The following is a 27,640-nucleotide window of genomic DNA, read 5'->3' on the forward strand; positions in this document are numbered from 1 at the left end:
TATCATTATGTTAAGACACTGTCACGTTGCGCTTTTCCATTATTATACCCGATACCTACCTGTGAATTACTTGTCTGTAGGACTATGCGTGTAATTCTGGACGGTATACCGCTTGGCTCTCCAGTTCTACAACAGCCCAAAACAAATGCATGAAATTCACCAGGGGTTTGCTACTTTTAAAAAGTTGCTCTTTCCTTTACCTCCATGAAGAAGAGATTTTCCTCCTCACCAAAGTCTATGATCTTCTGGACTTCCAGTTTGTTCAGCGCCAAAGGTTTCTCACAGAGCTTTTTTATCATGGCCAAGAAAAAGCTTGCAAAGTGGAAGATGTGTGTGGGTCCAGCTACCAATGTAGACAGTGTCTGAAAGAGGAGGGTCACGGTATGTAACGCTTTCATATTTTTTAAAGATACAACGTCTTGTGGCCTTGCAACAACCATTGGAAATATTAATGGTAGCACTAAGGCTAATCTTATGAAGTAACTTAAAGGTTACCTACCGACATTGGCATCTTTAGCCAGGGCTTCATAGCCTCCATAAGCCGTCGCGGTGTCTTGTGCTTGTCTGCAAACCTCGATCGCCTTCAGATCTTGCTGCCACTGTCACTACCTCGTGATTCTCAGTCGGCAAAAGACTCAGTGCCAACACGAAATCATTGCTGATTTTACCTGTCGTACAAATACCCCACCGAATCTTCATGATTCCTGGAAGATACTACGCACCACTGCTTCTGCAAGAATCTGGCCAGAATCTTGAAGTCCCCCAACGGACCACACACTGAGCAACTCATGCATCATGCAGTTGTATAAGACGCGTGAAGTTACCTTTGGATTGTCAGGGTAAGTGGCAAGTTTGTAGCGATTCCTGCAGGCTGCAAGCGGTGTAAAACTTGTTATTCACATTTGTAGCTGGCTCGGCCTACTGAGTCAAAACTCCGGCGTTAATAAAACCTGCAGTTTATGGTACATGTACAGTAAATGTACATGCAGCGATAGAGAATGAACTATGTTGAGCCTTGACCGTGTCACTCGGTGAGTGGAACATAAAACGAGTGGATATTCAGTAACGAACTTTGCCTGACCGAAGGGGTTCAGTGAGTCAAGAGAAAAGGATTCGCTGGGGAGAACAAACGAACAATTTACATTAGTGCAGCTGCACAGTCATCGTGAGGGGCTGATATTATCAACGAAGTGTGCACATTCGATCAATATTTCATTGTGCATACCCCGGCTAGAATTATTTCTTCATTTCGTTTCCATTTTGGGTTTTGGGTTCCAGCAGTACACAGAGTGTAGTATTAGGCCTACACCATAACAACGGAGGCTGGGAGACCCAGGTGGAAGTCATTGCTCCCACTTCTTCCCTCATTATTTTAAGATATACACAATTTAAGTGAAATTAGCCTCAGTTTATTTTGTTTTCGGTTCCCATTGAAAGAAAAATAAGTGCACTGAACTCCAGATGCCCGTTATATAGATAGGGCCCAATAGTACCTAGTTGGGCTAGCCCAACTGCAGGTGTGATATATTGCATTCATATTGTGCCCATGATTTTGTGGCGTATCAACAACTCGTGCTTGCAGAAACGATATAGAATGGCATATAGTATTTTGAATGAATTATCAGTGTCAGGTGTGAGCTGCATAAACTTGGAGAAGGTTGACATGATTTGCACAATTTGAAACAAATTTCAGATCAAGGAGCAGTCCAACGCAGCGTGCCATTGTTGCGTCTAAAAACCCTGGATTATCAGTTCGATTATTGGTTTGACCCAAGCGATAAATCATGGATTGATGGTTGTCCTATTTAATATGCTTATTTAGGTCACAGTGGTGTTTCCTAACTACTGCATAGGCCAGTACACGATGTTGTCGGGGAAAGGGCACTTTACTGTTCAGGAACCCAGCATAATGAATTCCCTTTTTTAAGCTCAAGTTCCAAAGTACTATCGAGGGATTGTATTATCTGTGGTTCAATTTTGCTGTTTCTTTTCTTTCATCAATTTTTCTGTGGGACACCTGCTTTACTTGGTCTACTAATAAACGGCCAGTGGGTCGGATACACTGCTTCGTGCATAATATTCAACGCAATGCAGCTAATGACCAGCGCCCTCCTGTGACAAAGTTAGTCTGTACGTACATGGCGGCATGTTTCGAAATTGATGCTCAAGTTTGCCTCTGACGACAATAATCCTACACAGGAGCCCAGTTTAGTGATAATCTGCATTGCAGGTAGGCATGCATAATACATGTGGTAAACATAATTTTGGACCCTCAACTCTCGTCATGGTTGTTTATGACCCGGGTCCATTACATACATGTGGACATGTACTGTACATGCACGACATGTACATCACATGTCATGTCATACATTTCTGACATACATGACATAGGCCTACATGTAGTTGATCAGCACTTGCCTGACCTTTGAAATTTGAAGGGGGGGGGAATATGTATAGGGTCGATGTTCATGATAATCAAAGGTGTACATCTGTAAAATGTGTATCAAATTCATGCAAAATGTTACATCAGAATGGCGTGGGCTCATTTACCGTTTAGGCTTATGGCTTTTTCAAATTCAAAGTGGCTATTGACTTATTGTTACGTCAGCCACAATGCATCTCCCATTTTCTATCGTTACAGCACTGAACTGTGCAAGTGTGATGACGTACGTGATCATCACGATGATTTATGTAATTTTAAAACTACATGAATCGCTGAACGCTTGTAGCCAAGTGGTTAAGGTGGAAGGTTTCGATCTACTGGTGTGCGAGTTCGAAACTGTGCTTGGACTATTTTTTTTTTTTTGGCTAAATTTCATATTTTATACCATAATTGTTTTTTTTGTTGGTTTGTAATTGTAAAGGCCTAAGCAGGAATCTTTTCTTTTCTCATCGTAGGCTTTGGAGGATTTTTTTAAAAGGAAAATATAAAGTCCAAAATCTGCACTAAGTTGGTACGCTTGCACAGTTGCAGCGCCGTAATGATAGAAAATGGGAGATGCGTTACGGCTGCCGTAACAATAGCCACAGCGTTTCATTTTTTTCCCTTTTAAGTGATTTGGAAACATTTTAGTTTCTGGACAGTACAAAAATTCTTCACATTCTGCTTAGGCTTAAATTGTTTTGCTCATCCCAAAAAGTGTGTGTGTGAGAGTGTGCAGCCGTGGCATACATGTACATAGTGTGGACCTCTGCACAAAAGAAGTCCACGTAATGTAGGGTGCGATGGCGTAGTGTAGACTCGCACACATCCACACAGTGTCTCCCCCTCTCTGAAAAACAGTTTCAGAAGCCTTTTGGGGTCAAGGTTATTTGTGACAAAATGAAGAGGAACAGTCCAGGAAATTATCATCAAAAACCCAGCTCGAAGGAGTTATCTTAGTTTGAGAAAAAGGAACATTTTCCCCAAGTTTCTTTAATCACAGGAGAACAAAGGAATGTCCACACTTTGTATGTAAAACAGGTACAGTATGTGTGTGTGTGTGGAGGGGGCTCAGGAGCCCCCTTCAAAAATTGGGGGGATAATATTCCCCTCTTTCCCCAGGATTTACCCTAGGCCTAACTCTCACAACATTACTATCCTCCACCAGTCATACATTAAAAATTAATAGACATTAGTACAAGATCATTCATAGGCATAGAATCACTTGGCAGCCTGTCGTTAAATACACTGTACTATTGAAATTGGAAATGATGACAACTCAGCATTTGTTGGCTTTTGCTTTTGTAAAGCTGTATTTCTTTAAGATGCAATGTACATGCTATCAATGTCTTTGCAGTAAAATCAGATTTGTTGGGCTTCTGGACACTTTCAGTCAGATGTGTGTGCAGTTACAATGGATGCCAGCAACTTGGATGAATTGAAGGAGAAATTTGAAGTCAAGATTGAGGGACTCACAAGATGTATCAACTTATCCTCAGCAGGTAAACAAGTGATATCTAGAAAAACAACTTTCTGTTAGACTTTTTTGTACTTTGTTTTCTATGTTTACAAGTAATGGCAAGATGGACATCGTGAATAGATTCAAATTTTCAGTATGCCATCCAGTAGTAGATAGATGTTTTCTTGTCATTTCTTTCCAACGTATAAAAAGAAGAGAATGAAATTTGCCTTCCCGGATTTGGAACAATTTGACTATTCAGAGACCATTGAATTAAGTAGTGGAAAACAGTTGCTAGTTCAGAGTGAACAAATTTCAGCTCCCTTGGTGATAGACCATCTGGCCCAGCTGATTTGTGCCCATTAATTTGTTTCAGCTGCTTATCTGCATCTTCATAACTTAGCTGAGGCTGTGCATCATCTACAACTTCTGTAGCTTGAGACTGAACATAATCATCAATACTACTGACAGAATTGCTTAGTGTTTCAAATCGAGCAAAAAAGTATCTGCAAAAACCTGTTCATTTCCATGGTAACTGTGAGACTTGGACTGTCTGATTCCTGTTATCTTCTTTAAACCAATCCAAGCATTCTTTGAGTCCCCTGACTAAAACATATCCCCCAATTTGTTCCCATACTGCCGCTTACAGGACTTTCCCAAGCATTTAATTCCCCCCTGAATTTCAGTAGTAGTCAACTTTTGTAATTGTGACAAGACATTGGACAGAATCCAAACTTTTGATTGGATGACTATACGCTTTATAATGGGCATGGAAGCCTCTAGGGAACAACTCTTAAGGATCTATGTGTAGATTCAGACCTGGACAAAATTTCATTTTGACATTATTTTCAGTGTCGACAGAAGCAAAACATGAGATAGCGTGGCTCCCTACTGATTTGTAAACAAAAGTATTATGTATACAGTATATAATCAAACAACAGGACCAGCAATTGGTCAAATTTTACAGTTAGATATTGTGATATGTGTGATTTGTGGCTCTTCATGCGTATTGCTTTACGGATGGTTAATTTGCTGACTGCTAACAACACATGTAAATCTGAGAAAAAGGACATAGCATTCAAAGATTTCCAAGTACTACAGTGATGTTTATGAAGTAAAAAAACATGAATGATTAATTTCAAATCCTTTACATTTCAAACTGAAGCATTGAATCCGATTATGGCTTCAACATTTGCTTTTCCATAGCATCCTCTTTCATTTCAAGCCCCTTTTCTAGGAATTGGTTATTACATGTAGGGACCTGCATTAATGTTGACATTCATTGAACTTTACATGTACAATCCATTGCATTTGCAGTTTTGACCCCAGATGGACTTGATGAAAACTGCAAGAAACAGCTGGTTGCCATACACACTGAGCTATGTCTCGTTGAGTCACTGATTGGGCAAATGAGAGATCTTGTTGATTTAGAAAAACAACATCTTCAAAGAGCCCAGGTAATAAAAAAATAGACTGTTGGCATGTTTAGATACCATGGATACAATGCAGTCAAAACATCATTAGCTTGCTTTTATACCCATTCAGTACATTACTCTGATATTCTCAAGATGTATCAATTTCATTAACTGGGATAATTGATCAAGTACTGTCTTTAATCCACAGGTCCTCAAAAGTAAGATGGAGGATCAGGCAGAACACATTCAGTACATTGAATCTCATATTCCTGACAGATTGCCTGGAAGAGACCTGAAAGCCTTTACAGCTGTGCAATCCAAGAGGTCTGTACACATGTATACATACATGCACATGTACATTTGTGTTCAGTTTACATGTACGATGTACTTCACTTATTTCTGAACCACTTGTAATGCATCATCTTTTCCTCCCCTAATTTTACATGATGAGAGGAAAAGGTACATTTTGAGGTGTTTTTTAAACTTTTTCAAAACCAGAAATACTTTCAGTAGCATCGAAAAGGGGACGAATATGACAAAAACTTTAAATTAAACACCGTTTTGGTGTACATGTATCTTATGGGGTGGAAATGTATGTAAGATGTACTTCAGAATCAGGAACGACCCCTTCAAATTTTTTGAAATTTCCACAGTGGGTTCATTTTGTTGATTTAAGGCATCCCTTATCCCTCCAGTCCCAAGAATAGATTTATGCCACTGAGCTTTACAAAGGCTGCTTATCGGACTGCAGAGGAAAGTAAACAATGTAAGATAAGCTGTCCTTACTCCTACACACAGTTAACTGGGATGACACGGATGTCTTGAATGCTTGCATTACTCAACATTAAATGCTGAGTTATTCAGTTTATAATACTGACCAGAGCAAAATTAGAATTGTTGTTCAAATTTCAAACCTCCAAGTGCTTTGTTTTGTCTTGTAACTGTGCTTATTCACTTATTCATTGCATAGAATCAAAGGAGTGACGGGTGCTTGAGCCCTCCCAAAAGGGGTCTGTTTTATTTTTTTCTTTTGGAAAAGAAAGATGCAGTATATGCGTACATCTTAAACCACCAGCTGTGATATAGCCATAAACCAAGAAAGATGCAGTATACACCTACATCTTAAACCACCAGCTGTGATATAGCCATAAACCAAGAAAGATGCAGTATATGCGTACATCTTAAACCACCAGCTGTGATATACATGTAGCCATAATTCCAGTCTCTTGTGATGCAACTGGGGGAGGCTTCAGTATCATGAGATCATTTTTGGGGTAACATCTGGACCAAGGCCCCCCCCCCCACAGGAGAACCTTGGTGTGCCACTGCTCAGTCACATGGAACAACCTCTGTCACTTATTTTGCACACAGTCGTGCCCCCCTGGAAGTAGTAGAAAACAACAAAGGTAACCACGGCAACCATGGCACTCAGCGTAAACCTTGCAGTAAAGATAATGACGTGATCAAAGATGCCAAGAAGAAAAAGGCATCAATTCCAACGATGGAGTTTGTGACCGTGGAAGAATTTGAAGGTGTACCAAAGTAAGTTTTTTTGTCATCAAGATGATGTTGAATATGCATTGGAGGAATCTGGAAGTGGAAGTGCCATCTAACTTATTTAGGTCAAGACTTATTTTATCGCAGGATGATGGCATACGCACTACAGGCAAGATGTCAGCACCGTCCGATGTGTATCAAGGGAATCATGATATTGTCAAAGTAAGATGACAACATACCAAAAAACACTCACCAAACACAGGCTGTGAGACATCATGTCCTTTTATCAGTCAAATAAATACCATGTTTGGCAGTACGAGGACTGGCCACTTGTGTGATTTCAAGATGGCTTTAATGCACCTGTTGATGAATTATTTTGGAATGTCAGCATCCTATTTTTATAATATTTCCATCCGGTAATAAATTATCTCATGTTGTCATTCCGTGTTAAATCCAAGGATATGATCATCCTAGTTTGTAAATGTCATCATTCCCCAATAAAATATCTTGTCCGGCGTATTCTGTCATCTTCAGATAAAATATGTCAGGATCTCAATGTGTCTGATGGCATTTCCAGAGCTCTGTAGTTAAACTAGGTATACTACATGCTTTAATATTATCAATTTTTTGGAATACAAATCATTATTTAATCATGCCAAAATTGTTTTCAATGGTTGAAAAGAAATGAGGGCTTCATTTAGATTTAAAATCAGACCAAAAATACCATTGTTGTTCCATCACCTTCACGGCTCAAATTGCAAGATGGAGGTGTACATGTACACTACTCAAAAAAAGTAAAGGACCACTTTTTTTTCTTAACTTGTAATTTTTTTCCAAGCAATGACTTGGGTCAAGTTCTTGCATGTTTTGTTTGTCTAGAGGGTGTTCTCATTGGAATAAAAATGTAAAAAATGTGCAATGATGCAAGAGACATTCAGCAGTAAAATATCTCATATAAAAAAGTATACACAAAATAAAAAGTGGTCCTTAACTTCGAGTAGTGTGTAAAGCTGGCAGTTCTGTGCTTCAAGACTCCTACATATATATCATTAGACTCCTGTGTCAGTTTTATTAAGCAAGCCACTATAGCTTTCAAACACTTTTAGTTACTGTTCTCTAATGCTTGTTATGTGTCATTCTACAACACATTTTTTCTTGCCGCACAGGTCTTTTTTACCCTTCTGAGTCAGATAATTATTTCTAAATTCTGTGTGCAATGTACTTGGTGCCTTAAAACTTCACAAGCTTGTAGTTGGAACTATCTTACATGAACCATTCAGCCACCGATGAGCTTGACTTTGTTGACTGGCAGCTTCAATTCAGAAGATCAACGGGTAACAGAAGACGTGTTTTTGTATCAAGAAGAAACATGTTTCTTTGCTTGGCAGGTACATGAAGGGAAGACTGAACTATGAGACTATCAACACAGCAGTGGAGATTATAAACATCGCAATCAGAACGCGGTATTCCTTGCTACAAAAACCCAGAAATACACTGAGTGAGATGTCTCTGAAGAAAGTCCGTCAGTTGAGGGAACAGGAGAACAAAGATACTAAAGGTAGGAAGTGTCTGATGTTGATAAGGTTAAGCAATCTTGATCGATAGTGATGTCACTCTTCATCAAATTTGAAGGGTGTGCGCAGATCTTGAAGGGCACCTATATGGTTCATTTACCCTCCTATCAAACCCTAAGTTGACGTCCTTCAGGTGGATTTTTTTTCAGATGCAATACAGTACATTCATAACTGATTTATCACCTTAGACCGAAGCAAAATGTCACAGCGTCTGGAGAAAGTTTGTAGAAGACACAATTACAACAAACCACATTTTAGTTTATATGCCAGAATGTCCTCAACTGTCTTTTAGAGTGAGGAAGTTAACAGAAACAATGGAAATTGTTAGAGGTTGTCAAGTAGATAAAAACAGCAATAAGTAAAAGCGTCCCATAAATCCCCAAAGTTCAGAGGTGTTTACATTTGGACAAAAAACGTCTAGTGCACAAGAGTGAAATGTCAATGTTGTACTACTCCCAAGAGTTCTGTCCGATAGAAAACTGACAAGATCTTTCTGATAGTTTGAAATCTTGATTGGAGCTTTGTGATTTACTTTTCCTTTTTTTGACATAAAACTTTTTCAGGTGTTTACTTCTTCACTGAAGAAGACTTCAAATCTAGCAGTAATGGGCGCTGTAGCACAACAGCTCGTTCTATCTTTACAATCTTACGACACTGTGGAAGACTACGTGAAATAAGAAGCTCAGGATTAACACGGTATGCTTTAGTTCTGTGAAAGTACAGGGAATGGAGTTTGACATCCAAATTTGACAGTGTTCTACATGTAAAAGTCAAAGATTCTCCTTACTCGATATTGAAGTTTTGATTTGATAAGAATGACTGTAGCTTCAAATTAATATTGGACCCAAATTGGACAAAGCTGGAGCTTGCCTAAGGACAAGATAAAATTATGAAAAGACTTGATGTTGTGCCATTGCTGTAAAAATAATGCAAGGTATGTCAGGTGATTGCCAGATACTGTTGACATATTTCAAACTTTCTAGTTATCACGTGTTCCTGGATCATAATAAGATTAGTGTAATTACTCAAATGCACGTACATTTTTTAAATGTTGACTATGGCAGGGTTTGATCTATTGGTATTGCCAATTATCATGCCGTTGATCTCAAGGGATTTGCAAGAAGTTTTATTTTGGAAAAGATTTAATTTTGTGTGCCTACTGAGGTGTGTTACCATGCATTACTTGTCAGTTTAGGCTACGTGTATTTTCAAAATTCTTCTGTTTTTAAAATGCAGTGGTTGAATTTTTGTGGTCATCCTGCATTCACACTTTCATTTTTTGTAGGCCTTGGTATTTTCATGATCATGTTTGATTCTTCGTTAACCTGACATTTCATGGTACACATAAAGTTTGATGGTAGATCCACATCTCCTTGTAAAGTCATCATTTGCTTTGCCTTTGGTTGGAATTGTAATTATTCATGAAACAGAAACAGTACACAAAGTCTGATGAAATGTAGATGCATGTACAGTAAATGTACAGCCGTGAATGAATCATTTGATACTACTTATTATTGTGTGTAGACATTATATCACTTTCCAAAATAAAATCACTTATGGTCATTCAATATACATGCATTAAATCTGTGTGCCCGTATCTCAAGAAAATTATTAGTACTGTTATACCACCTGAATGTTTGGTGAGCTTTGAATCGCGCATTATTTTCAACGTCGAAATGGTCTTCTTATTCCCTGTTTAATGTTGTAATTTTCTCCAACATGCAAATGAAATATATTTCTGTATGACACAAATCAATCTATTTTAGAATCACGCCGAGAAGAAACATTGGAGAAATTTATTCGAATTTAGAAGCAGAAGGAACAACGTTATTCTTGAAATATATCTTGCATATACTTTTAAAGATAAAGTCACAAATAAACTCATTCCATTAGTCCAGCCAGTGACCGTGGTTCACCCCAAATCTTACCAGTATCTAAGATTCTACTGCGTTATCATGAAAGCAATAATCCTCAACCCATAAGCTAAAGCCGATATTTCCCTCCGTGATTTTCGAAATTGATGTGTGGTGCGACTCACCGCAAGCTGGTGAAGCTGTGGCCAATTTGTCGCGGGTTTCACCTCCTCAAAGCACCAGTCTGGAAAGCTTTCATTGGTCTCAACTCATCATTCGCCCCCAGCTAGCTCAAATCCATCCAGTTAAAATATACAAGTTATAAGGTGAAGGCAGCTTAAAGATGCTGTCTCCATATCTTCGTAAAATCAACTCCGTCCATCCATAAGTGAACCGCCAACGTCTGGGTCAGTTTAATTTCCTTTGTTAAACTCTTATACATGTACATGTATTTTACTGGCATTTTATCAATTCGTGAACATGTCAGTCAGTCAATGACTAGTTTGCCTCTCATTTGTTGTTTAAAGTTATGGTCGAGGTTCAGTAATGAGGGGTACCGGGAGCCCCTTTAATCAAACCTGATTTATGTATCTCCCTTATCGTCACCTAAAGTGCCAATGGTAACTCGACTTGATGTGCGGGGTTTTTAGGATACGATATGGCAACCGGCTGACTTAAATGGATTTAGTTTAATTTTCTACGCCGCTCCGAGGTACGTTATTCTATGTAAGCGCACCTTCCGAAGATTAGGCCAGGGCAAAGATTAGGATAAAAATCATTACCTTGGTTTTTGCCTCCGAGCACTGATGGAAGAGATGATGAAAAAGAAGGGTTAATTCATTATTTTGAATGATATAAGAATCTCGGACGTCTGGAAAGGGATCCCGAGTTTTATTGTCGGTTTAATTTATCGGTATCCTGGACTTGGCCAGTGTGACCAGTGATTGATCCTTCGCATCCATTTCCGAGAGCTCACGAAAAGTGTTTAAATGTACAGCTGAAATTCACATATTACCACAGCAACAAATCTTTGGCTATTGTCGAATTGCATCGACTTTACTCTTTATTTCATACTTGCATGAACGGTCTGGAGTAAGTCTAACTTATGACTTAAGTATAACTTGAAGTATTCAGGTTGTTATTACAGTTACATTCAATTTCAATTAACAGAAATATTAATTCTGAAGGACCTACTCTCGTTTTCAAATGACAGGTCTAATTTTTCCACTTTTCTGGAATTCTCTCTATTACTCATTTCCCTCTACTGACTGCAAAACCACCTAAATATTCATCTACAATCGCGCAATATTGACAGAATTCTGTTAATATAGTTGACGATGAAGTAGATATATATTTGCAGATTTAGGAATGTGAAGTACAATTGAGTTGATAAATTAATAAAATAAACGTAATTCCATCACATTTGCACGACGGAACGAAAAAAGATTAATTTAATAACCTTAATTAGCACGAATATTGCACGTTCTCGTCATGATCTAATTATTTACAAAGTAATTCAAATATTTACAAAATTTGAAGTTCATGGTTTACTTATATTAAATTTTGCCATATATATTTATAGCAACTTCTTGTCCTTAATGCAGATGTGCAATTGCTTTATCGTTAAGAAATCAGAAGCAACTGTGCACTGGCTACCTTGAAATTTTTCTCCATTTGGGGTATTTGTAGACTGGGGGTATATAGCTCCGCAATTTTTGGTTTTATTAAACCATTTAGGTGGAAGCTATCTGTTAACCATAACTGTACTGGCATCGCGTGAGCCTGATGACATCATCTTGGGAATTAGTTTTTAAACATGTCACACAGCAATCTCTCCATGGGTGTGTTACCGATGGTACAACGAAAAAAGATTCGCTCGATCTTGTCGGATGATACTAATCGAAGAGACGGCAGTAGCAAGAGAAGGCGACCAAACCTTATAAATGGAAAATGAGGTAAACAGTGACTAGATTGAATTTCTTCATCATGAAGGATGACATAATTATACACGAAAATAAGACACATTAGACGGGTTCGTGGTACATGAATTGTGAAATGACTGGACTACTCCATCACACATTGAAGTCAAGAATAAGGATGTAGAAACTCATGACCAAACACAAACTTGCGTCAAATAAAACAGGGCCAAAATGAACACAATTAGCCGTGATCTACGGTGCACTGTCAGAGACAAAGCCGCAGTGGCCTCACCATAGGAAATTGCAAGGATTACCTTTTTTACTGCCACATGTACGAACAAACACAAATGGATGAAACCGACGATTAGTAGAAATGATAACATCGTCTGACAATAGAAGGCCCTGATTCTGAAATTTGTGTGTGTGTGTTTTAAATGTCTTCAGTGGACTTTGAGGTTGTTTGCTTCGCTGGGGTTTTGGTGACAGGAATCCTATCGTTTACCTGCTTGGATGAGTAGGTTGTTGGCTTCTAACATGTTGACCTAGCATCACCTGGGCTTGGTCCTGCAAATTCTCAACTTGAATAGGATCCTTCAGCCCTCTGGCATCTGATGAGGTAAACGAGGAGTTTAAAAGAAAAGAGAAGGTATTTTCTGTACAGAAATACGCTAAATCGCAAGTTAGAATCTGGACGTTTACTTGTTAATTTGTTTCTTACCTGGTTTAAACAATACAATGGCCTTCATACAAGCAAATTCAGCCGCGTCCACCGCAAAAGACTTGAATCGGGCCATCACTTCTCGAAGTACCCGGATGTCTGACAACATGGCGACGGCCTTCGTGTCTGGTGACGCTGCTCCTACTTCATGGGCGTGTTCTGAAAGTGATAGAAGCGGGCAGGAATCTAGGGGCATGGACCACTGGATGGCACATAGAACGAATAACTCACTCCACGCTTCCTCGATGAGAATAACCTGTCAGAATACAAGATATTATTACCTGACGTCTTGGTAAAATCTTGAGTCGGAGTTTGTAATAAGCAACTTTATTGTTTTATAAGAGTTGGCATTCACTACTTTCTTGAGATCTACATAGTTGAAGGTTATTCTCAAAGTTTGCATATTACTTTAACTAAAGCAACAGAGCCATGTTAGAAGTGCAACACATGGAGTTTGAATTTTTCGTGCTACATTTTGAATATTAATAAATAACATCATCGGATGAGCGTTTTCTAGTTTCGGATGCACGCAATCTGAAATCACGGCAAGCCAATGATTAAGTGCAACTTTCACGTAAGTTAGTGGCAACTCAAAAGTGGGCGTAATCCCAGAGATGTAGGATGTATCCTCCCCAGTTTTTGGACAGGGATGGGCCATGATATCCCCTTATTGTGCCCAGCCCCCCCCCAATAACCCAACTTATTATACCACAAGCTATCGATTACGAAGACAGAAGTTGTGAAGACACAAAAATAAGATTTAGTATTGGTTTCAAGATGTACGGACCATGAGATAAGATTACTGTGTTAATATTAAGAGTCTTCACAATTGGATAACTTTCCAACAATCCGAACCACTTTTGGTCGTTTTAGGTTGTATTGATTTAAGGAGCCAATTACACCTTCACTTCACACGTCCTGGTTTAGGCTCACATTACTGTAGGTTTCGTTTGAAAAATAGGGAAAATAAAATATTTAGCCATACATAGGTTAACCTTAGTATGATTCATGACGATATTAGAAATAGGGAATTTCATAGCATCAGATAAATGCACGAACCCTACGAAACCCTATTTTATTAGGAGGAGTGTCTGAAGGTCCAATGTCACATGCATCTCCAACCCCCCACTCTCATCGGTCATTCTCATCCCCACCCCTACTCGCCACACACAGTTATGCCACCGAACTCAAATATCTAACCTGGTCTCTAAACGGAAGATTAGCGAAGGACGGCAGATTTTTGGCCCACTTGACGGCCATAAACAGCAATCTTGCTGAGGATTCGTAAATGTTCTCCTGAGTCCCTGGATAAATGGCCACATCACGAGCTGTGTTGTCATGATGCTGACTTCGGCCTACAGCACCTTGGCGAAGGCGTTCGTCAGACTCTATATCCATTCCACCAGTAACATCCACCTCCCCGTTGTCCTGAAGAGCTACATAAGGCGATTGACGACATCGTTCTTCATCAGTAATTAAGGAAGGACCAATGTTAAATCTAACCCTTTATTATGCCCTATGTTGAAATGTCTCGTCAAGAATCATGTTTGTATAATTGTCTTCTCCTATTTGCATGTTTTGCATCCACATTTCCACTCTCCAAAAGGGAAACACTTACCATCTTCTGGTTCGAGTTTAGCGCACGTTTCAGCAGTCATTAGGCTAGCCATGAAGCGATGGTTGATGGTTGGAGTAACCGAGCGATGCATGGTCGGTACGGTAGACGATGCTTGCTCGCCTCTGATAATGCTCCCTGGGCTACCGTCAAAATCAGGATGATCTACGGCAGTCACAGAGGGAACGCAGTCCAATCGAATCTGTGCTGTATTGCGAGGCTGTCTCTCGTTCTGTACGGCTGTCAGTTTCAGAATAAATAAGCATTATTTTATGAAAATTCTTTAATTTTTTATGCATGTTATAACTTTCAGCAGATGTATGTTGCTTGTTTTGTCACGGTAAATTCTTTTCCTGACTTAGTAAAGTCACATACACATACAAAGCTCAGGCAGTGATGAATAGAGTATTTTTTTCTAGTGTGTAGGAAAAAGAGGACTTTCATCTTTCCCGTTTTGCCTTGAGCCTTGGACGCTGTGCTCTTTCGTTCCTTTTTTCTTTTTCTTATTTTGCCCTGCAATCTTTCTTAAGAGTTATCTGTCTTGATAACGAAGCACCGCGCCACAAATTGAACGGCTCTTGAAGGCTTCTCCGGTGCGCAGTGTCAGTCAATACTGTTTAAACAAACTGCTAGAAATGACTTTTGACGTAGTTTAAAACGGCGCAGCGTCCGGCGGGTAAACGATTCTAGTTGCGCACCAGTTAACAAATTGGTATCTATTTCAGGCTGGATGGGGGTAGAAACAGCAAAATGCTATCTCGTAAATTGTGTGGTAATTGAATTGATGGTAAGGCGCAGGCCCACACCACTTTGGCTAATTCCCTACCGTGTCTCCTCCTTGTCCAGGGAATCAAGAAATTAGCGTTCAGATAATCAACGTGCAAACTGATTAGACGAAATGCAACACTTCCCACCGTTGCTCAGATCAATGATGCTCCACATTTTCACCATCGGCTTTCGTTCTTTTTTAGTTAGAAACGAGGTATGGTAAAGTGGCACAAAATGCAGGGTTCAGGTGCACATGTAGGCCTAAGTGATAGGGTACTAGTGCACCCCAAATCTCACTTTTTCTTTACGGCAGACGTATCGTGATATTTTTTACTGTAGCCGAAGTATTAATCCTGTCACTTGTGATTCGAAACCATGACTCACCCGGCCGAGGAAGGTATGATATACTGGAACAAAAGTGGCCGGGGGAAGGGGCTCATAGGCCCTCCTTCACTTTGGCCAGTGAAATGAATTGAGATAAAAATAATTTCTTCTGTGCAGCGTACACAAGGGTTTAAAAAGTTTGATTTCAGAGACCCTGATTATTTACTGTTTTAAATTTTTGTCATAAATCAGTTATTTTAAGCTTAAACAACTTTATTTTCATTTCAGAAAAAAAAATTGGGAACTCATTTTCTGAAGTACCTTGTGTTGATTTCAAAGTAAACGATTTGGGAAAAATGTGGGGCACATTTTTTCCAAAGCTAGAGTTATGATTTGATGTACAAGTCGTGTTATATTTTTGAATGTTGGAGTTATGAACAAGAGGAATGTGACATCAAGTCTGTTTGACTCCACTTTGGAGGTTATGATTGCGAAGTTTGTGCCTGTGCTTTTTATGCCCTCACTACGATGGTGTGCCTCAAACATGTTGGCCATAAATCATCAACGGCCCGTTTTACCATCAGTCTCTATTAAATCATGTCTTTCCCTCTTTGCTTGCAAGCAATCCACGAGCGTGAGGTTTCAGGACCGCTGTTTAAACACCGAAGTCACGGGCAATGAGGAAATAACATAAAAACGCCCCTGATCAAATTAGTGTTGGGGGAGCGGACTATCAAATTTGAGTTTGGTCCCAGCCGCGATGTGGCGCGAAGGAAGCGTTCGATATCAAGCCCTGGCTCGGGTTTCGCTTGACGCCCAGGCACCGCCGCGGCATTCCTCAACCAAAAACCTACCGTATCTAGCTTCTTTTTTATCATCATCATCACCGTTATTATTCTCGAGATCCCCCTGACAGTCCGGTGCTTTCTCACTGCCGCTAATTTAATTTTTGCGCCGAGCTGACGGTACGGTCTGACAGGTTTCCACCCCCTAATACTCGCTCCGTGCTGCCTCTTTTTAGTCTGTGCGCAAACATCGAGCATAGCCAGTCGCTAATGCCAACACCAACAATTTTTTGGCACCAAATTATGTGATTCGTTGATAATGTGACAGCAACACTTACGCGACACTCTAAATATTGGGTCGTTTCCTTACTCGGCGAAATAGCTGAGTTTCTGCTATTGTCACGTTTCATCGTGGCGTCTTTTTTTTTTTTTTTTTTTACTGAAGTTTTATTTGTTAGTAAAACTGTTTTTATAAAAGTCTGCATTTTGGTTGTAGATTGCGTAAGAAGCAAATCCAACTGGTTTAAATTCCATCAAAATAATGTGACACAAATCCAACTGGGTTAAATTCCGTCAAATATGACCCAGTTGGATTTGCTTCTTACGTGTGACCTGTTCGAAATGTATTGCTAAACTTGGCCATCTGACAAAATATTTTAGTAGACGCACACTTATCTTCTCGAAATGCTTAAAATCCTTCTTAAGCACCTCCAAATTGACAGCACAAGCTCTTTATTTATATGATTTGGATAGACCATGTCACAAAATCAAAAGCTCCATCATGAAATAATAGAATTATTGTGGAAAGTCCAGATGCTTTTTAGCGTGGTTACTTACCGTCTTTATTCATGCCGGTCTCAAGACATTTCTTCAAGCGACAGGCTTGGCATTGATTGCGATGAGCTTTGTCAACTACACACATTCCCGTGCCTGCTTGACACCTGTACATCAAAACAAAAAGTCTTCATCTCAAAATGTGTCGTGTATTGAATCATATTCCTCAGTAACAAAACAAAGCCGACCCGATCGTGTTATGTTTGTCGGCTTGCGTTTTTCCCCACACCAAGAGTACTGTTTAACAAAGTCGAATTCCAAAACAAATGATAAACGCATTGTAAACAAGAAAGACTTCAAAGATTTTTTTTGAAATTATTGAGTATCTTTTTTCGAAAGAGCTCGAAGTAAGCATAATGAACCGACGCAATATATATAAAAATATGGCCTATTCTATAATTTAATATTTTAAGTGAGCAAAATGACTTCTTAAATGTTGTTCCTCAGTTAGGTTTGTATTTTTTGTTGGATTCTCTGCCACTCATGTCTCCATTTCTGTCTTTCTTCTAAGTGCACACGTCTGTTCGTCTAACTTCATGATGACTAGCATTCGTCCTCGTAACCATAGCAGTGTTGGCATGAGTAACTTTTCACGCGTAAATTCTGCTTGGATTGCTGAGTGGGTGCGTGTGTGTGGGGAGGAAGGGATGGACACGGCAAGGTTTGCTTAAATATGAAGCTCTACTTTGTCGATGGCAAGGTGTAAATCCAGCACCCTTCAGACGAACTTGATTCGATTGTGATACGAGCCGGAATCATACGGCGGCATTTCACATTTCGGATCACAAGTGCTACCTATCGATTGACAGACCTTGACATGAATATTTATGACGAGACACACTGATTTGTCTTCTTCAGGAAACCCTCACGCCATACGAGAAATACTTGCTTTTTATATGTCACTGGTGACTGTTTTGACGATTAGAATTGTTGCTTGTGTAACTTGTAGTGAAATTCCTGTCTTTTGTGTTGTTCTTCCGCAAAGAAGCCAAAAGTCACTTCAAATTATTTTTGTTCTATGCCGTTATGCCATGAAGAGGCCTGTACGCATCAAGCAATGTGGTAGCCTTTAACTTTATAGTCCAGGAATTTAAATATCTAGTTTGAGCAAGAGAATATTAATCTCTCTGGAAGTATGTCTTCTAAGAGGGACATTTCGTTATTTGTTTTGAGATGTAAGAGAAGAGACTTCAGGAACCAGGACAGAAGTACTGTTCCTCAGATTAAGCGCTTGCTGCGAACAGGCTTTATTATGTCCAGCGGCGAAGCATTCTGTTCAGTAAGTAAGTAAGTCAGTCACTAACGTTCGACCCAGACCCAGACCCCAAGCAGCTCGGTTGTGTTGTTGTGATAGATATTCCTTTAAATTGCTAATTTTTCCTTTTTTCGTCGACTCTGTCTCTATATTCTGTTTCCTGTCAGGAGGATGTTTTATTCACTGAATTTAATTCCTTTTTTGCCTCTATTTCATCTCATTTGTGTCCCGCTAGGTAGCATGTTTTGCTTACACTGCGAGCGTTTAACAACATCGAACTTATTTCTGGATCTTTCAGTCTGTATCCCTGCTGGCAGTTTTGTTCATGCATCATTTGCGTTCTAGGATTTCTGATTTCAAATAATTTCAAGAACTTTCCTCCATTGATTTCAATCAAGGGTGGTGCAAAACATTGTGCTTTGTTCCAACCATCGTCTTTCCTCCAACTATCTTTTCATATTTTAATCTTAGCGGCATCAAACTGCTTGATATTCAAGCAATTGTTTTCTCTGTTATCTCAGTTCAAGTTGACGCATGGTAAACAGTAATAATAATATTTCAGCCATTAATCTCGTCTTTTAAATTAAAACTTGATTGTAGTTTGGGGAGGTCGTGACATAACAATCATTCCAGTTTCCAACTCACTAACCACCTCTAATCTCGCCCCGCTGGGATAATATTAGTTTTTAATGTGTGTAAAATATGGATGTGACAAAGGAAAGAAAATAGCAATTAAAGTATCAGCGTATTATTTACATTCTCAGGCGATTGGTTAAGTGCTTCGTCTCAGTGTGCTGTCCCAATTCTATTACATGTTCAGTACACCGTGCTTTTAGTTATTAAAGTCCTCTGCATCTACAGGAGTTGTAGTCCTTTCAATTTTGCCTGTTCTCAATGGAACGTCATAGGGCGCTATCTCACTGCGTGACCTTGCTTGTAGATGTTGCCTCATTCTCCGCTATTAATTAAACAGTTTTCCCCTTGTTCTTTTTTTCTAAGTCTGTGACAAAGGTCTCTTTACCCGACCATATCATGCTGGTTAAATAATTGCCCTGCCTCAGTCCACAGCGTCACACGATCCTCCCGGCTTTGATGTTTGAACAATACTCGTAATGAAATTTCTCCGTTGGAAGGAGAGTGCCGCTCGTTTTTGATTGAAAATTGGTTTATTTCAGGAATAGAGCGAGGACCCCCCTTCTTTCTAAATGGATCAATGATAGAAAGTATTACTAGTTAAATGGTTTGCTCGATTGGCCACAATTACCATATCAATAAAAGCTTAATGTCCTTGTTTTACAAACTTTTTAATTACATGTGTACTCTTTGTTTTCATGAACAAGGGTCGCATCAAAATTATATTCATGACAAGTTGCCGACGTGAAATGTCCTGAAAACTTTTTCGAGTGGTTTTTTCCTTACACAAAACATTCTCAGTGAACAGCGGCATGGGGGGGGGCTTGCATGGGGTGCACGCCCCTTAAGAAATTGTCGCCCCTAGAAAAGAAAGAAAATAAAAATAATCTTACATACCGGGACTTGTTCCCCCACTGTAATATTCAGCCCCCAAACTCAGTCACCCTCCGTGAGAACCTTTGTTTCACTACTTGAATTATCCCACAACTAATCGAGATTTCAATCGTGACCCCAATATTCGCCTGTGAAACAAATTCCTCGTTTTGGAATGCTGTTTATGCAAGTTATTACATACACGACTGTTTTGATTCATGCAGACAACAATTGTAATCTTTGGTGATCTTACAAAATTATCTGAAAGTTGCACAGAAGAGCATGGGTTTTTCGTTACCGAGATGGGAAATCTGTCGGCTTTTGTTCATAAAATAAGTGTTAAAAATTGAAGTGACAGTAACTCGCGCGACATTTCACACTTAAAACTCAAAGTTTAAAGATAGATAACTATCACATAACGGGAATCACATAGTAACAATGGAGTTTCAGAGATAGATGACAATTACAAAGGGGAATACAAAATCCTTTCCCAAAACAGACTCATCTAGTCACATCTTCAATTTCTTGTATTTTATGATTTAGATACAAGGTTTGACTATCTCTGCATCACCAAATACCCACCTGTAAATTAGTTTTCTACGGACGCTCCTCTTAAAGAAGCCGCTACATCCGTTACAAGCGTAGATGCCGTAGTGTTTGCCTGAGGAGATGTCTCCACAAACTCGGCATGTCAAACCGGATGTCATCCGCTTATGAGCTGAAGATGAAGACGGTAAGTCAAGTATTTAGAAACAGATTTTTATTGACCCAGTTCTCGAGATTGATTAAACTCAATGTTAAGTATTGATCTAACTTATTGGCTATAAATTACAATACCATTTTCCTTAACTGTAGCCACATTACCTTTTTTTTACAACACTGGCTGTGAATTGTTTTTAATTAGAACCCATTTTTTTTTTAAATCTTAACTCTAAGGATTTATGCGATCCTCTGAATGAAAGCAATTGTGATCGCCGAATTTGGGAGCTCTTCTATATGCTTTTGTGCGTCATCTGTACCAGTGTTATACGTCCTTTATGATGTATGCAGCATACTTTTTCCTATAATCGTGGCCTTCGATACGCACTATGTGGAACTGCGTATGCAGGTATTTGCTAGGACAGAAAGCTTTCTTCAACAAGCGAGTTTGCATATCGATTTTATTTAATCAAAATCTGGTAAAGACTAAGCACTAAAATTAGAAATATTAGATTCTATTTCATCTTTTCCCAACTCAGTATGAAACCAATATTACTCACAGGCTTCTTCCAAATCGATAATCTTTACCGATCTCAGTTTTTCTCACATCATGAAACATGGAATGGATGCTTCATTCTTATGCAAGATCTGGATAAGATTCGAAGGCTTATAATCTTTGCTTAGTATATCGTGCGAAATGGACCATACGCCTTAGCATCGATCCCACAAACGCGTCTATCACCCCACCAAAATTAAAACAAATTTCAAGGGTAAACACGGGGACAATAACACCACTCCATGTCCGTGTTATTCCTCATACATCATGTTGTTTACACATCTTGTTCAACTAAATGAGAAATCAGTCTTTCCCATCAAGTGTGTTTTTTTGTGGATGGAATATGGTAGCATAGAGGATCGATTCCAGCTGATATGACTTACCCCATACCAACATCTGGTTTGTACCGTGCGAACGTTAGAACAGCCTAATGCTTCATCTGTTTAACCAAAGGAAGGGCCATGAATTGAAAAGAACTAATTGCAATGCCCCAGTTTTGGCAAGAGTAAATGCACTTTAGGGCGGAATGCAACTGTTTCCCGAAATGAGTTGATGAACATCCCATCGTCCAATCATATTTCTGCAGTGCTGAATGGGTAGCTTTCAGACACCAATCCGTATAAGCTGTTCTTGTATACAGTGGATATTCGTCATCTTGAACTTATTAACTTCTTGAACATAAACATGATCTTTATTCCAACGACGACACGCAGACACAAACACTGGCCACGTGTATTAGTCCTCGACGACGTACAATGACATCACAAATTATCTCCATCAGATTGGTTTTTCTCCACAAATCATTGTACATATTAAACTGCTGGCTGAAGATTGGTGAAAGTTAATTTTTGTGTTTGGACAAATAAAAAGAACCTCGGATACAGTGCCAAAATTCATAATTAAAATCTTTTGTAAATAGAACTGCATAATGTCCCCGAACAGGTGCTGTCTCCGCGGTTGACGTTCATTTTATCTCGTTGACAATTTTTCTCCAATTTATGTTGTGATATAAAATGTAAAATGAATTTTATGAAGACTATGTTGTGGTTTAATTTCCTGTATCCTGTTTATTGCAGTCCATTTTGTCTTATCAGTTAGTAGTGCCCCAAAGCAGTGCCCATTCTAGCCGATAATTTGTAACCCTAAATATCCTGAGAGTGTCAACCTACCGTTACATTTTTCACTTAATAATTGTCAGAGACATCGGTTCTGACTGATGCTTGCATACTTCGCCACTACCGCGCACGTCGTCAATGTTTGATCAGGTTCTTCAAATGAGCGACCATGTCCCCGCCCTCTTCATAACGGCGTTGGGCGCTCTTTTGTCCCTGTGCCGTGCGGCGATAAACACGCCATCGACTGGGTTGTGCGTAGAGTCCTGGCCCATTTGCGACGGGGTTTTAACAAAACTTAATTTGCACCATCACGTTCGGTCGAATCAAAACTTTGAAGAGTACCAAAGTTGTTTCATTCTATTTGATATGGGACTTGTATGATTTCCCTCATAAAAATTATAGTTCAACAATGAAAATGTTTGAAGCTGTTTGCAAATGTTGCACTCATGGCTTGTGATGCAAGAATATACTCTAAAGATGCACTGAGTTTGAACGGAATATTTGATATGAAGGTACACGCGCAGATTTTTTGTACACACGTGTTCTATGAATATAGTTGTCCAACATTGAATTGAAAGGTAATTCTTCATCAAAGTGGACAATGTATATCGTTTTAATAAATTGTTTTTCACCGTCGGCTATTTTACAACGTATTAATACAAGCCTTGAAGTCATGTCATGTCGCGTGTCAGAGGCATGTCGTTTGTATCACGTATGATAAATTATATCTGACCAATAAATTTTGATGTTTTCTCCCTTTCCGCAAGATTACCCGTACATGGTAGCGTAATCGGATTAATAAGTGAAACAGCTGTTGTGAACTCATGGCCGATGGGTTGAGTGCAATCATTATTAGAGAACTGGCAATATCCCGGTACGTATAAGACGCGCGCAGATCCGGCGGCACTGCAGCGGCCTCGACGTACACACACCTCGTCATTTATATCCTGAAGGCACAAATGGTTAACTTAGCGTGCATCGTCAGCTCGCGAAGACCTCCCAAATCAAAACCGAAACATTTAGGTATGGAAATCGCGATTTATTCAGTGAGAGAGGGGAAACTGGCAAACCAAATAAGCAGGCGAGCCTAGTGCGGCAGATGCTTTCTATCTGTCTTTAATCATGAGTTTCTCTAGCGGCGGCGCGGTTTGATTTGAGGCCCGATGCTTGGGGTTGACGCGATCTGAACTGTCACATTTAGCGTAGGCACCTGCTATCCTCAGGCTAAAGCAGAGCCGACGACTTGCTAGAATCACCGGCGATGCATACGAGGAGATTCACTGGCTGCAATAGGTTACCGTCGTTTTGTCAGATGGGCAATTGGTCAACTTGAGGCATAGGCTGCTTATTATTGCAAAGTCGCGTGAAAAGTGTGGTTGACTTTTTGGAGAGGAAAGATATGTGCAAGAATCATTCGAGGATATATTATTGGTATACTCTGTAAACATTTTGTGCAGAATGTAATGTATGCATAGGTTTATATCCTAACGTGAAGCACCCATTCCTGATAGTTTTGAACATATAATTCTGCAACCGTAATGATAGTCTAAAAAGACAGCTGATTACGCCAACAGTGTTTTGGCTTTTTTTTTAAAGAATCGCCGTAGCAAAGTGTTAGATGACCTTGTTAGCTTTAAGTTTATCATTGTAGGCCAACTGATTGAATTATAGCTAAATGGATTCGTTCACAGTTGTCAACAACATTCATGCTTTGCGAGTAGTTGACATAATGTAGCCGTGTTTTTTTTCTTTTTTCGTTGCACGAAAGTCTTAAGGGTTTGCCGATATCAAGATGTTTGTTGTATGTTTTATCGCTTGCTTTGCCATAGGAACACAACACCAACTTTGTTTCAGTGTTGTCAAATTGGCGTTGTGTAGTTTTCACAGTTCGGTTTCCTTTTGAACTTATTGTTATCTGAATCCACAGTCTCATCGTCAAGGCTTTACAATTTCGATTATTGAATTTCTGAGATGTCTAGTCAGTAGACGTCCAGAGCAGATAACCAAACTACCTTTGCTGAGATAAAATTCATTTTCCTCAGAGGATCGCCTTTTACAGATACTAAAATCGAAAAAATGAAGTACGAGTGACAATATTCTGCCATAAAAATATGAAATTGAATAATACTCGAAAGCCTTGTAGTTGTAGGTGACTAATTTGTACATTGTTGTCAGTGTGGTTCACAGTCATTATCGTCTAAAGGTTATGACAAACGACATGTCTATGCTCAGTGCAAACAAATCAGTCACCGTGAAAGGGGTTGCTTGATCTTTTCCACTGGGCAGCTGGCGATGTGTTCCGGAGTGCGGACTCTCATGGTTCTTTACCACCTTACCCGCCTGGGGCTAGACTACACCGTGGGGCACTCACTCAGGCACGCCCGCTGGCTTGCGCTTGGCTTGCAGCACTGCAAGAATGATTCTGACATCTCAGCGGATTTGAGTTTCTACGGGTTTCCTCGTTCAACACCTGCTTAGACCCAGGCGCTTTGTCACCCAGACCCTGCCATCGGATACGACGGCTTGGTCGGAGGAATGATTGTATGGACGGAAGCGTCATACTGCTCAGTCTTTTTGTCAGCTAGTTACAGCTAGTTAATACTTTGCCCGTGAGTTCACTGATTATAAACCTTGACTTTTGTCGGTAAAGTTGGCATTTTGAGCCATCGAAGCAAAGTCGGTTTTCTTAAATTAAAAAGTGAGACGCCTTGAGTGTATTGAGAAAGTGACCGGATTGGACCACGTACGGGATGCCAGTGCAGAATGGATGCCTAGTGTCAAGTCCTTATATATCCATACTAAAGAACAACAACAATACTTCAAAGCCTGTCTATCACTGGCATGGTATGCAAACATGCACCTGCTCATGTTGAACCGAGGGTAGACATGTTAGAAATATCTGATTTCATCTTTCAGCTTTTGTTTTCTTTGTTCGTGTATTTCGGAAATGACACAACAAAGATCTCACTCAAGTTTTTAAAGAACAAACTCTGCGGAATATAAGCTTCACAAATAAATTATTGGTTACTTTACTTACTTAGACTGATAACGATGTCAAATACTTAACGCATGCAAGAGTCACCACCAAGTCAAATATTCTGTAAGTAATCCGTTTACATGTACCTAAAATCAACATAAGTCTTTCAAGTTCTCAAAACGCTGTAGTACCCAGTAATTGGATTTCTACAAAATAGGTTTCTTTTAATGATTAAAAGATTTGAATTTACAAAAGGGACATTAACTGTGACATAGGGCTGACTGTACCCCCTCAAAAATCCGTTTCCTATGAAATGACAAACGATCCTTTTGTTTGGTCGAAGATAAATGCATTTGCCTGCTAAAGCCCAAGATCTGGCATATGATAAGTGATACGTCGGTAAAATTCCTCCCTAGGTGACATGCTATTGTGCTCGTCGTGTCACTTTCTTCTTCCCATTACCTTATCAGAAATAGTTCACTATGCTGAAGGCACTGTCAGACAAGTCAGACAAACGCTGTGTGATCCATGATGAATACACTGACCCTAGAAGTATCCACGTACAGTAACCACAAAATCATCCCTTCTTGTATGAAAACCAGGTTTCTGTATGTTTGTTACTTCTTTGTACCGTTGATTAACACGTATCTTAAGATCACCCGAAGTCTTTTTTACTCAATTGCTTTCGTATACTCTTTCTCCACTTTCTCTCCTTTCTATTCCAAGTACAGCCCACTCAAACTACTGTGCTTTTTTAAACGCGAGTTCAGTTAGTGCTGGGGGATTTAAGGTCGAGAAAGGAACATTGACAATAACATGTTCAGGCCTAATACTGAGCAAGATTTCCTGGGTGAGAATGGGCTTATTTCAAAGTCTAACGTTCTTTCTTACAGCATTGAAAGTATGTACTGCGCATTAATTTGCCTCTTAAAGGTCATGAACTTTGTTAACTGCTGTAACTGTAGAAGTTAAGGTACCATAATTGGACAACGCCAGTAAAATTAAATCGAAGAAAATTTTGTATTCAAGCCTAAAAACTTCCATCACGAGGAAAATCATTCAAGAAATTTCTTATAGAGAATAAAGTTACGAAATACCGCTTAGTGTGCCTAGTTTATAATTAAAGGGCTAAAACATTTCTAAGTTTATATTTGAATGGTCCCGACCTTCATTTTGAATCTTGATACCCCATTAAGGTGTAATTCACAGCCATTGTGCATTTTCAGTTTATAAAACTCAAAACCTTGCACTGAATATTCTGATTGAACTCACCTGACTCCGACATATCCGAGCCGTGGTCTTGTCCCATCCTTACCACCTCCATGTCCATGTTGAATCTCTTGGAAGTATGAGTTGCGACCTCAGTCCTGGAAGTGAAGATCACCGATGAAAGCCGTCCACTGTTGCTGTAGTCTCTTCACGCAGTCGGTGTCTGTCTGTGTGACTGTACCGTGTTATGCCCAACACCTCCCCCGCTGCTTAAACGAAAACACGCCCGTCTACGCGACACGCGCCCTACGCTCCACTTCACCGTACAGCCGGCAAAATCAAGACGCTGACTGGATTTATGAAAAATCCATCTAATAATAACTGTTTATTTTCTGACTGATTGCTTCTCAGTTGTACACCGTCAGATGCCGGCGGAGGGTGACTGATGTGTGCTAGAATAAACCCCTCCTTCTTTTTTCCCACCCCCACCGGCACGATTATAACATTTATTTTCTCTTTTCTCTCCTCGCTTGGGCTTCTGCCGGTTTGTAATTGTCTCGTCATGCAAACTTTTGATTGGTCGATGTTTGACGATATACCGCTAGGTAGACGTTGGGGTCGCACTGCTTGATAAGATTGACAGACAACTAGTGCCCTGACTTTATTATGTTATCCACTGTAGTGTGGAATTGGAATATCTTTTTACCAATCTATTTCTATCAGCCGAATCTCCTTTTTAAGAAATACAGAAGAATATTGTGGGTTTGTTGAATTGTACTTAACCGATTACATTGAATCGCTCGAACTTGTCATGATCAATAAGTGGTCGTGAAAGTTAGTCATTCTTGCTGTCTATTAGTAGAGCTTGCTGAAAATCTCGGTGAATAATATCTTTACCACTATGTTTTTTCTTATTTAAGTACATGTTGCCTCGTTAGACGGCATCGTTTGGTTTGATCTTGTTTTTACTGCCGTTTTCATTTCAGATATACATGTATGTAAGTCTGGCTGTTTTTCTGTCGGTATTTTCAGTGTAATTGGTACTGTTGTTCCTCTTGCTCATTTAGTCACAGTGAAATCACAAGTACATTTTCTATACTGGGATGCAAACACTTGTCTCTCTTTCTTTTGTGATTTCTC

General features: G+C 39.5%; 2 protein-coding genes and 1 long non-coding RNA gene across 5 annotated transcripts; 2 read left to right on the forward strand and 1 right to left on the reverse strand.

The window, feature by feature from the left end:
- The first annotated feature begins 2,098 nt into the window (after positions 1-2,098).
- Positions 2,099-10,001, forward strand: LOC110979613 (SKA complex subunit 1-like). 2 transcript variants are annotated; one of them, XM_022235586.2, is made up of 7 exons: positions 2,099-2,230; positions 3,816-3,924; positions 5,199-5,338; positions 5,505-5,620; positions 6,668-6,838; positions 8,182-8,351; positions 8,931-10,001. In XM_022235586.2, the coding sequence occupies exons 2-7, from the start codon at positions 3,837-3,839 to the stop codon at positions 9,080-9,082; spliced, it is 837 nt and encodes a 278-aa protein (XP_022091278.1). In that variant the 5' UTR covers positions 2,099-2,230; positions 3,816-3,836; the 3' UTR covers positions 9,083-10,001. The 2 variants fall into 2 exon arrangements, with proteins under 2 accessions (XP_022091278.1, XP_022091277.1); XM_022235585.2 differs by having other exon boundaries at positions 2,100-2,230; positions 3,780-3,924.
- A 1,248-nt stretch (positions 10,002-11,249) lies between these two features.
- nr2e3 (nuclear receptor subfamily 2 group E member 3) lies at positions 11,250-27,012 on the reverse strand. 2 transcript variants are annotated; one of them, XM_022235582.2, is made up of 8 exons: positions 26,564-27,012; positions 20,527-20,662; positions 17,187-17,290; positions 14,476-14,712; positions 14,058-14,320; positions 12,858-13,113; positions 12,642-12,747; positions 11,250-12,156 (listed from the first exon to the last, which is right to left on the reverse strand). In XM_022235582.2, the coding sequence occupies exons 1-8, from the start codon at positions 26,619-26,621 to the stop codon at positions 12,024-12,026; spliced, it is 1,293 nt and encodes a 430-aa protein (XP_022091274.1). In that variant the 5' UTR covers positions 26,622-27,012; the 3' UTR covers positions 11,250-12,023. The 2 variants fall into 2 exon arrangements, with proteins under 2 accessions (XP_022091274.1, XP_022091275.1); XM_022235583.2 differs by having other exon boundaries at positions 14,058-14,293; positions 26,564-27,010.
- Positions 20,591-26,307, forward strand: LOC147799265 (uncharacterized). The gene is made up of 2 exons (XR_015425207.1): positions 20,591-20,677; positions 24,601-26,307. It is a non-coding gene; the product is annotated as an uncharacterized LOC147799265 (long non-coding RNA).
- Positions 27,013-27,640: the final 628 nt, after the last annotated feature.

Source organism: Acanthaster planci, linkage group LG05 (genome assembly GCF_054643075.1).
Source record: "Acanthaster planci isolate LZ-2023a linkage group LG05, COTS_SCS, whole genome shotgun sequence".
Lineage (NCBI taxonomy): Eukaryota > Metazoa > Echinodermata > Asteroidea > Valvatida > Acanthasteridae > Acanthaster > Acanthaster planci.

Coding starts and splice junctions, on each gene's coding strand:
- nr2e3 (XM_022235582.2), bottom strand. CDS start 26,621: ATGGACATGGAGGTGGTAAGGATGGGACAAGACCACGGCTCGGATATG. Junction 20,663..26,563: donor CTCGGATATGTCGGAGTCAG/GTGAGTTCAATC, acceptor CTTCATCTTCAG/CTCATAAGCGGATGACATCC. Junction 17,291..20,526: donor CGTAGAAAACTAATTTACAG/GTGGGTATTTGG, acceptor TTTGATGTACAG/GTGTCAAGCAGGCACGGGAA.
- LOC110979613 (XM_022235586.2), top strand. CDS start 3,837: ATGGATGCCAGCAACTTGGATGAATTGAAGGAGAAATTTGAAGTCAAG. Junction 3,925..5,198: donor TATCAACTTATCCTCAGCAG/GTAAACAAGTGA, acceptor TTGCATTTGCAG/TTTTGACCCCAGATGGACTT. Junction 5,339..5,504: donor AACATCTTCAAAGAGCCCAG/GTAATAAAAAAA, acceptor TTTAATCCACAG/GTCCTCAAAAGTAAGATGGA.